The sequence below is a fragment of the Gekko japonicus genome, unplaced genomic scaffold, assembly GCF_001447785.1.
Source record: "Gekko japonicus isolate JY-2015 unplaced genomic scaffold, Gekko_japonicus_V1.1 scaffold3096, whole genome shotgun sequence".
Lineage (NCBI taxonomy): Eukaryota > Metazoa > Chordata > Lepidosauria > Squamata > Gekkonidae > Gekko > Gekko japonicus.
In genome coordinates this window covers 2,429-13,613 of record NW_015164756.1, presented here as the reverse complement: position 1 = coordinate 13,613, position 11,185 = coordinate 2,429, and the positions used below count along the sequence as shown (strand labels likewise).

At 51.7% G+C, this 11,185-nt stretch overlaps 1 protein-coding gene across 1 annotated transcript in view; it reads right to left on the bottom strand.

Moving 5' to 3' along the window:
* The window catches only part of LOC107109110 (disintegrin and metalloproteinase domain-containing protein 20-like), a 16,827-nt gene extending 10,392 nt beyond the window's left edge, over positions 1 to 6,435 (bottom strand). The window contains exon 1 of the mRNA XM_015409679.1: positions 6,348 to 6,435. Coding sequence (XP_015265165.1) covers positions 6,348 to 6,435 — 88 coding nt within the window. The remainder of the gene's footprint in view (positions 1 to 6,347) is intronic.
* Between the last annotated feature and the right edge of the window lie 4,750 nt (positions 6,436 to 11,185).

The following is an 11,185-nucleotide window of genomic DNA, read 5'->3' as shown; positions in this document are numbered from 1 at the left end:
GGCTAAGCGCCATAACAATAAAATTCATTCATTCACTTCCTGTGGCAGTGAATTCCATGTGTTAATCACTCTTTGGGTGAAGAAGTACTTCCTTTTATCCATTCTAACATGACCTCGCAGCAATTTCATTGAGTGCCCACGAGTTCTTGTATTGTGAGAAAGGGAGAAAAGTACCTCTTTCTCTACCTGCTCTATCCCATGCATAATCTTATAAACCTCAATCATGTCACCCCTCAGCCGTCATTTCTCCAACCTAAGAGCCCTAAGCGCTTTAACCTTTCCTCATAGGGAAAGTGTTCCAACACTTTTATCATTCGAGTTGCCCTTTTTTGCACTTTTTCCAATGCTATAATATCCTTTTTGAGGTGTGGTGACCAGAACTGTACACAGTACTCCAAATGAGCTCGCACCATCGATTTATACAGGGGCATTATGACCAGCATGGCATGGTGGCCCCAACAAGCACGCTGAGAGAGGTCATCTGGACATCTGGATTGAGTTGCCACCAATATATATAGATGACACACTCAGCTCTATCTTGTGCTTCCAGCAGACCCCAGGGAAACTATGGGAACCAAAAACAGGTGCCTGGAGGCAGTTTTGTAAAGAAGAAGCTGAAACAGAGAATCTGCTGGTGGGGGAAAGGTTTGACCCAGGAATTGGGATGCCTCCAGTTCTGGATGGGGTTGCACTCCCTGTAAAGGAGCAGGTGCATAGCTTGGGGGTACTGCTGGGCCTGGGCCACCTGTTGGATGAGCAGGTGGCAGTGGTTGGCCTTGGCTGCTGAGCCAGCTGTGACCATTCCTTAGCAGGAAGCATGCCTGGGTAACATCCAGATTAGATAGCTGCCACGCATTCTCCATGATGCTGCTGGAAAAAACTGCCCAGAAGGTACAGTTGGTACCAAATGCTGCAGCCAAAACACTGACTGGAGTGGATTGTCTGGACCACAGCCCTCCACTCTTGTACTATCCGGTTCCCCGTTTTTCCCCAGGCCTAATTCAAGGTGCTGGTATTGACCTTTAAAGCCCTGTACAGCTTGGGGCCAGTATATCTTAAGGACCACCTACTCTTGTATGAACCTACCTGATCACTCTGGTCATCTTCAGAGACCCTGCTTCAGCTGCCCCCGCCAACTGAGGCTAGATGGCTCATGGCTGGCAACATAAGAAAGGACTTTCTTCCTCATGGTGCCAAAACATTGGAACTCTCTCCCAAGGGAAACTTATCTGTTTCCCTATATCATTCTTTCATCAGCCAATGAAATCTTTTTAGACCACATCTAAGGAAGTGTTTCTTCATCTAAAGAGGCCCAGGTAGCAACCACTGCCAAGTCAGCCTTTTACCATTTTCGGCTTATTAGGCAGTTGGTTCCCTTCCTCGAATGCAGTGACTTGGCAATGGTAATCCGCACAACTGTAACCTCAAGATTAGACTACTGTAATGCTCTCTACAAGGGGCTGCCCTTGTCCCAAATTCAGAAGCTGCAGCTGGTGCAGAATGCAGCAGCCAGGCTGTTGTTGGGTCTCTCTCCATGAGAACACATCCAGCTTGCGCTGAAGGTATTGCACTGGCTGCCTATAGCATACCAAATTCGCTTCAAGATGCTGGTGCTTACCTATAAAACCCTATATGGTCAAGGGCCAGCATTCCTGAGGGACCGCCTTTCCCCACACATTCCCCAGGGAGCACTGCATTCAAGAACACAAAATCTTCTAGTGCTCCCTAGCCCTAAAGAGGCCAGACTGGCCACTACCAGGACTAGAGCGTTTTCTGCGGCAGTGCTGTGCTGGTGGAACGAGCTCCATGAGGACACCAGGACCCTGTGGAGTTTACTTCAGTTCTGCAGGGCCTGCAAGATGGAGTTCTTCCACCAGGCATTTGACCACACGTAACATCTTGATAACTTGGAGCGTCCCTGGGTTTGTTTGTATCATCTAAGTCTGTACTAACTGACTCTTGCTAAGAAAATATGGGATTATTACTGCCGTCACATAGGAAATATATATGTATTGCACTTAAGATTTTATGTGTTTTAAACTGTTTTAACACTTTTATGTAAGCCGCCCTGAGCCTGCTTCAGCAGGGAGGGCAGGGTATAAATCTAATAAATAAATAAATAACACATGGAATTCACTGCCACAGGAAGTGGTGGCAGCTACAAGCACAGAGAGCTTCAAGAGGGGATTGGATAAACATATGGAGCAGAGGTTCGTGAGTGACTATTAGCCAAGAAGGTACAGATGTAACACTCTGTCTGGGGCAGTGATGCTCTGTATTCTTAGTGCTTGGGGTGGGGGGGGCAACAGTGGGACGGCTTCTGGAGTTCTGGCCCTGCTGGTGGACCTCCTGATGGCACCTGCGTTTTGGCCACTGTGTGACACAGAGTGTTAGACTAGATGGGTCATTGGCCTGATCCAATATGGCTTCTCTTCTGTTCATTTGCTTATGGTTTTGTTTGGCATTCACTAACTCTTATTAGGCCTCCTCCCTGTTTGTGTGCCTGTGTTTATATGTTTTCTTTAATTGCTTTAAATATTGTGTGTGTGTGTTTTAAATACTTTTAAATGTTTGAAATGGTTTAATGTGTGAAATGTTTAAGGTTTGCTGCCTTGGGAACCCTGAGTTGGGTGGATAGGCAGCATAGAAATGTTTTTAATTACTTCATCATGTCACAGGGCAGACTGTCTTGACCCGGAACGCGTACCCTCCCCTCCTCAAGCCCTCATCTGGCTTGCATGCAGTGCCCTGGAGCAAAAGAGGGGAAGGGAGAGGGCTTACAGCACCCACCTCCCTCCTCCTTCCCTCACTGCCTGCCCTCTACTGAAGAGAGCTGGCTGGTGAGAGTCCTCATCAGCCCCTCTCCCCTGCTGGTTAAACAGGCCCCTATGCCTGCCTTAGGTTGGCCTCCACGGCCTCTCACGACAGCTCTCCCACTCACGGGAGGCTGGGGGATACTCCCCATGCATTGGTGATGCAGCCCATCCCCTGCCAGCTACCACTGCCCAGCCGAGAGGGTAGAGAAGCCTCAGCAGCACTCTTCCTGCACAGGTGAGAGAGAGGGAAGCTGGTCAGTAAATTCATATGTTTTTGAGTCGCTATTTACTAAGATCATGTTTTAAAGATTTTGTAGCCTGCCTATGTCCAAAAGACTCACGGCAGGTAACACAAGACATCAGATAGTTATCTATCGGAGCAAAACACATTATAATTAAGTGACTTCAAGTCACAACCAATTTGTACCACCACCACTCTGGGTTTTCAAGGTAAGGGATGAGCAGAGGTGGTTACCATTGCGTTTATCCTCTCCATGGCATTTGTGATGTGTTTACCCTCTCCCTGGCTACCCAGCCAAGTACTAACCATAGCTGACTCTATATAACGTCCAAGGTTCTGACAAGATAAGGCTAGTCTGGGATATTCAGGTTCCTATAAACTAAGGTACTCAAATATAAATATAAAACGGGAGTGCTTTGCTTATTATGTTGTAAATAATCCCAATAAAATAGGATTTTGACTAAACAAACTGATCTTCCATTCCTCCACCCCCATGTTCTCAGCTATGCCCATCACAGGTAAGGCCTGTGATGGAACAGAATTTGTTCATGGCTGTGATTTTCTTTTTTTCTCCTATGGTCAAGAAGGTAGAGGTTTGGTGACTCAGGAGACTGGGGAGTTAACTTAAATAAATCAGAGCTTATGATCTGTTATATACCTATGAGAAAAATTCCATAAAATACCAGTAAAAATAATTCAAAAGCTTTTACATTCAAAGATCTTTATGCATATCACTATCAAATAGTATTGGAATTTATATTGAATAATAGGGATGGGTACTTTCCAGATTTTGCCCCGGACCGAACTGAACTGACCCTATTCCTGGACCAGTTCTCGAATTAAACAGCAGCCAGTTTGCGAACTGGTTCGCGGACCGGTCTAGATGCAGAAAAGACCCCCGTAGGATCCAGGGCAGTGTTCCCTCTAAGCTGAGTTAGTGTGAGCTAGCTCACAGTTTTTTATCCTCCAGCTCACACATTTTTGTCTTAGCTCAGGAAGGATGGCTCCAGAGCAAACTGATTTATGCAGTAGCCAAATCACTTGCTCACAACTTTAGTGCCAGTAGCTCACAAAGTAGATTTTTTGCTCACAAGACTCCACAGCTTAGAGGGAGCATTGGTCCTGGGGACCCAAATCCTCAGCATAATTCCAGCTCCCTCTCCTCGATATGCTCACTGAGTCTGGTCCCTCTTGGACTTTGGGGGACTGAGCTACAGGCCCCCAAAGAGACAATGCTTTTCAATGGGACGTCCCTCCCCACCGGTTCAGGAGTGACCAAAACTGACTTGGGTGAGCTAGAGGCCTCCAACTCGCACAGCCTGTCCCTGGGGTGCCCTCCACGTGCCTCACAAGTCACATGCCTGTCGGGTCTGGAGGGTACGAGTAGCAGACCTCCAAGTCCGGTGCCCCCCAGGAAACTGCTTCTGGAGGACTGGGCCAGTGATGGTGTCAGATGGTCCAAAGCAGAACTGGTTCAGCCACAGGCACCCAACTCCCAGAGGACTTCCCCAGGGACCACCTGTACAGTTGTGGGTGCCTCTGTCTTCCTGAGGCCAACCACCCAGCCCTTTGGACATGAGGACTGGTTGGGGCCCAGCCTCCCACCCAGCCTGGGAAGGTGACAGGGACAGTAGGTGCTCTTTCCCCACGCCCATTTACCCTTAAATGGCAATGGGATCACTGACCAGGGCAGAACCAGGCCCAGCGGGGGAGGAGAAATGTAAGGAGACACGGAAAGGTGGGCCCTGCAGGGAGGGACCTGGGAGCATGACGTAACATTAAATTTCCTGTCTAGCAGTCCTGCTTTTGGGGGGGGGGCAATGATGGCCAACCGTGACATGCTTTGAGGTAGTGTTAAGGAGTTCCCTGGGCCGGGGACAGACCTGGTGGGACCTCCCCCAGGGGGAGGAGAAATGTAAGGGGACATGGAAGCATGGCCCCTCTGGGGAGAGACCCGGGACTGTGATGTGACAGTAAGGTTTCCCCTCTAGCAGCCCTGCTTTCGGGGGGGGGGAGGTTGGGTGATGATGACCGATGGTGACATGCTTTGAGGTAGTGTTAAGGAGTGCCCCGGCCAGGGACGGGCCCAGTGGGACCTCCCTCGGGGGAGGAGAGATGTAAGGAGACATGGAAGAGTGGGCCCTGTGAGGAGGGGCCCGGGAGCATGACGTGACAGTAAGTTTTCCCTTCAAGTAGCCCTGCTTTTGGGGGTTGGGTGATGATGACCGATGGTGGCATGCTTTGAGGTAGTGTTAAGGAACACCCCCACAGGCGACGGGCCCGGTGGGACCTTCTCTGGGAGGAGGAGAGACATTAAGAGACATGGAAGCATGGCCCTTCTGGGAAGGGACCTGGAAGCATGGTCTGACTGCCTGGCCATGGCAGGCAGATGGGTGGAGAGTCCCGGCCCCCAGAAGAACCCCTCCCAGCAGGGGCACCCTTCCTCCCACCCAGTTGCTGACAGACGCACCCCGTGGGCTGCATGCTGGGATCATCTGTGGAGGAAGAGGGGGGAAAGGAAGGGGGGACATGAGGAGGGAAGATGAGAGACCGTGGTCTCGATCCACCCCATCCAGAACAGGGTTGCCCAGCATGGTTAGACTGACCTTCAGAAAGGACAGCTCATCCACCCTTGATAGGCCTAGTCGAGATCGATGTGGGCAAAGGATGTCTCCCAGGTGGGAGAACACCTGCTTGCTCTGGACACTAGTGGGTGGGCAGGAGAGCAGACTGGTGGCTATGCTGATGAGATCTGGGCATATGGTGGTCAGGAACTCACGAACCATCACCTCGGCGGAATCCTCCACCATCACATGCCTGGCACCGTCCCTCTGTACCTCCCACCTCATGATGAACATCCAATACTCCTGGTTCTTGCACTGTCTCCACTCAGTTCCATGGGCCCACCCTCTCTCTAAGAGCTTGCCCTCCTCGCTGCCCCCTGCCTCCCAATCTTCTGTCTCTCTCTGCTCCTCCCCCTCATCTTCCTGCCCCCCCCTCGTCATCCTCCTCTATCTCATCATCTCCCATGTCCCTCAGCTGTCTCTGGCCCCAGCCACGGTGACACAGTTCACACTTCCGCTGATGAGGCTGCGCGCTTCAGAGGGCGATGCTTCCCTTGATTTGGGGGTCACACATGCACACCACCCTGAATTCCTGCTCGAGGAGAGGATGAAGGCGCTGCTCGATGCCGTGGTGCAACCTGTCAACCAGGGCCCTGATTCAAGGGAGAACCACGGTTCCCTCGGGGCCTGGCTCCAGCACAGACTCTATCACCCAATCTAGCCCACAAATGAAGGGGATGACTTGCCCCAGGCTGGCCATGTGGGCACAGAGGACATTCGTGGCATCCTGAAATGGTTTCAGGACACGTGCCATCTGGGACAGGGTCAGCCAGTCGTTGGAGCTGATGCTCAGCTCGCCCCCCCCCCTCAGATGGACATGGAGAACAGGGCATCCTGGACCACCGTCTTCTGCTCCACCAAATGGGCAATTGTGGCATAGGTGGAGTTCCACCGAGTGCCAACATCGTGGAGGAGGACATGCTCTGGCTCAGCCGCCTCACCCTGCCTCTCTCTCAGCTGCCATGAAGCCCTGATGCTTCTCAAGAAGTGACCCACCAAGCACCGGCAGTTCTCCAGCAGGGAACCGATCTTGGCAGTGTCCTCCCCAAAGGTCGGCCGTCAGGTGGACGGTTCTCCCTCACACCTTGGCTAGCTCAGCTTTCACCAGATGCACTGCAGACTGATACATGGCGGGCAGCACATGCTGGCTCATGGTCCTCCAGGAGGGAATGGTGTGCCACAGGGCCATGCAACGTAGGAGTTCCCGAAAGCCCACATTCTCCACCAGTGAGAAAGGCTGGCTGTCCAGGGTGATCATTCGTCCAATGTACTGAGTGATCACTTTGTGAGCCCTGGCCCTCATCCTTTTTCCAGGCGCTGGGGAGTACCCAACGAGCATGATCTCTTGAAGGGTGGTTTGCCTGGGGGAATCCATGGGGGAGGCCACAGACCTCACCGTGGCAGCCCGCCCCTCCCGGCCTTCCTCTCCCCATCAACTTGGAGTCTGCGCCCCATGCCCGGTGGCAGGCTCAGGGGGTCCACCCTCCAGCAGAGTCAAATTGGGGTGCAACTGATGCAAGTGCCTCTGTAGAACGCTAGTGGTTAAGTGATGTGGATCTCTCTCCCGACGAACATGTATGCCACACACCTGGCACTCCACCACACAAGGATCACTGGGTGGGATGCGGAAGTACTTCCACGCACCAGACTGCAACCATGCCCCCACACCCATCAGCAGGGCGCTTTTCAGGCATAACTGTTTCCTGGACTCAGACCCTGTACTGATGGGGGGGGGCATACCAACAGTTGAGGGACAGGCGGGAGATCACGACTGGGAATCCCCAGGCACGGAACAGGATGACATGCTTTGGCCATCATCACCACCCTCACCACTAGCGACGGTGGTCTCCTCCCTCTCATGCATACTTTGCCTCCACGGCCCACCTGTAACCAGGGGGGGCTCTCGTCCGGTGATCAAGACCAGCCCCGTGGACACTGCAGGGGAACCTGATGCAGAGGCCGCTGATGAAGTGCCCAAGCAGGAGAGCACCGGTGTGGGAAAATGTGGTCGTATCCCACCACCTGTGGTCAAAGTGCCCTGTCTTCCCATCTGCCCAAAGCTGTGACCATGACCCCTTTGGGCTCCCCTCATGTCCCCACATGTAAGACCTAGGTAGTGGGGGTGAATGAGTGGCTGTTCAAGTTGCAGAGAAATGCTGCGAGGGTCAGTGGGTTGGGAGCCTCATTGGCAGAGGAGGGGGGCCGAAGGCAGAGACTCAACCCACCCAGGGAGAAGGGTTTTCCCCCCTTTCAACAGGGGTAGTCGAGACAAGTCCCCACAGCCAGAAGTCAGAGGAGAGATGGGGACCCAAACGTAGAGCCTCAACCCATCCAGGAAGAAGGGTTTCTTTATTTTGGCAGGGGCACTGAAGGCAAGCCCCACAGTCGGTGTCAAGGACAGTTAGCCCCCCCCTGAAATTGCTTCAAGAGTGGGGTGTCCACTTGCCATGGGAGAGAAGGAACTGCCAAATCCGAGACCGCAGTGACGCAAGCAAAAAGGGGGGGGGTGTTCTTTCAAAGAAGAAGCATGAGCCCCGCAGTCAGTGCCAAGGGCAGTCTGCAAGCCTCCCCCAGAAAACAGTTAGAGAGTGGGGTGTCCACTTTCCAAGCCAGAGAGAGAACTCTGAGGTGAGGGACATCAGCAGCCCTGGGAGATGGGGTGCAGAAAGGGGGGAAGACCCACAGCCTGTTCCCAGGGGACTTTGCCACCTCCCTGTCCCAGAAGGCGGTTTGAGACTTGGTCACTGAGGGATGGGGGGGGGGGAGAGAAGGAACTCTGAGGTGAGAGACTTCACCAACCCAGGGAGGCAGGGTGCAGAAAGAGGGAAAGACCCACAGCCTGTGCTCGGGGGACTTTGCCAGTGCCAGCTCCCTGCAACAGAGGGTGGTTTGAGACTTGGTCGCCAAGGGACGAAGGGGGGGGGGAGAAGGAACTCTGAGGTGAGAGACTTCACCAACCCAGGGAGGCAGGGTGCAGAAGGGGAGAAGACCCACAGCCTGTGCCCAGGGGACTTTGCCAGTGCCAGTTCCCCACCCCAGAAGGTGGTTTGAGACTTGGTCGCTGAGGGGCAAAGTGGGGAGGAAAGAAGGAACTCTGAGGTGAGGGACTTCAGCAACCCAGGGAGGCAGGGTGCAGAGAGGAAAAGACCCACAGCCAGTGCTAAGGGTAGTCACCAATTCTCCCCGCCCCGAGAGTGGTTGGATGGTTGGTCGCCAACTGGCCAGGGGAGAGTGGGTGTCCTTTTGGGATGAGCAGAAAAGTCAAACCCCACCGCCAGTGGGCAGAGAAAACAACCACTTGCAGACCCCACAGAAGGGGTGGGATGACTCTGCTGCTTGACTTGCCAAGGAAACAGGCAACCCTGGATTCAAATCAAAAACGCGTTGTGAAAGCAAAAAAATTCAAGCCCAGTTTCCCACCCCTTGCAGGGAAGAGACAAAAGGCAAGCGGCTACCAGTTATTGCAGCTGAGAAATGCAGAAAGGGGGGAAATGGAGAGAAGAGGGAAAGGGAGGATGTTTTTCATCTGGCTATTGGTATTGTTGCCAGGAGATCCAGCTGGTTTCCCCATCCACCCACCCTAGTAAATCTTCCCCCCACCCCAGGGCCACCACGAGATTTTTTGTGCGCGCAAAATGAGCACTGCACTGCAAGAGACTGCGACGTGAAACAAAGGACAGTCACATGCCACCTGGGAATATATACACACACCCCTCCCATTCTGAGGGAGAAGGATGGGTATATCTGATTGGAAATCAGAGATGCCTGTCAGCCTCGGGTTAACATAAGAACATAAGAGACGCCAATGTTGGATCAGGCCAAAGGCCCATCCAGTCCAACACTCCGTCACACAGTGGCCTAAAATACCAGGTGCCATCAGGAGGTCCACCAGTGGGGCCAGGACACTAGAAGTTCTCCCACTGTTGACCCCCCCACCCCAGGTGCCCAGCATTGGTCACTCGACAGTCGAAAAATCACACCCACTTTTCAGTGTGAAACAGCGGGGGTGCGGTTTCTCTGGTGAAAGTAGCCAAACGCTTCTGAGCTGAGCGCACAAAGACCGGGCACTTGAGCTTCTGGACATGTGACCTTTGAGCCGGTCAGTCTGAGCTCCAAAAAAGGCAATGTTCGGCCCGGATTTTAGCTTGGGGTTCGGGTCTGGTGACAGATCATATGTATTATATAATACACTTAATATTATTTTTGACTGTCTTCCTTTGTCAGTTTTATTGATGGCATCATGCCGGAAATATTCTATACCACTGCCTCAGCTTAGCTCTGTAATATACACCAAGAGCAGCAACAACACAAACAAGAAGAACAGCAATAACAATAGAAACAACAGGGACTACAACTTCTCTAACAACAGCTGCACTGACACTGTGTGGTGGAGGGGGTCCACTGTCAATGCTGCCACCATAGCCTTTATCTAGACAGTATGGGGGGGCCCAACCATAACCACAGTGACAATTTTTGTGGCTGTTACATATTCCCCGATTTTGGCACTTTGTTTTATTACAATCATATTGTAATAGGGACACATCGGTGCATTCCTTATTAATACACATCATATCCTTGCCACAGAGACTGCCATCATTCACAGCTCCAATATCAGGTATTCTTATTCCATGATGGTAATCTGTGCCCCAGCACAGACTGTTGTGAACACGTGTTTGAATTATGGTGCTGTGTTCTTCCAACGAAGGTAATTCATTAAAGTTTTCACACTGGATACGGCCACACAGGATATTCTTATCATTACATTTTTGATAAATAGCACCATTAAACCCACAGTTGCCAAAGCGGTCGCCTTGAGTATTCAGTTTTCTGAAGCAGCCCTCTGAACCAACTGTTGCTTTTGAGCCAAAGATCGTTTTGCACTGTTTATCATGAGTTGAGCACTTCCCATGATAACAGTAGGCACCATCTGGACATGGGGCACCATCTTGTACATAAACATCTTCAGGACACCACTCTGAAGACCCATTGCAGTACTCTGGAAGGTCACAGACACCAGCATTTTGCCTGCAAAGACTTCCAGCTGGAAGATACTGGCATTTGGAGCAGCACTCTCCAAAAGCACAAGTGACACCGGAACGCAACCTGCAATCAGACTGGCAACAGGGATCCCGTTCACAGTTCTGTTTTGAACCACAGTCACATTGCTCACCACGGTCCACTACTCTATTCCCACAATATGTGAGTTCATACTGTTTATCCGGGTCTCCAGGAGAAAACATGCACTGTGCCTTGCCAGATTGCAAAAATTTGTAATAGTCTCTATAACTGCAGTTGCTTAACTTCTCACTGTTTGAGTGATAGGCAGCCATAAGGCAGCTTTCACGTTCACATTTACACGAGTCTACATCATGGTTCATGCCAAGAATATGCCCTTGTTCATGGGCAAATGTGACAGTAAAAAAGAACAAACTGGAAGTCGTATATGAGCTAACAGCAGTTGAATAATCTTTCCAGCACGATGTTGCAGTGTATGCTAATCCCAA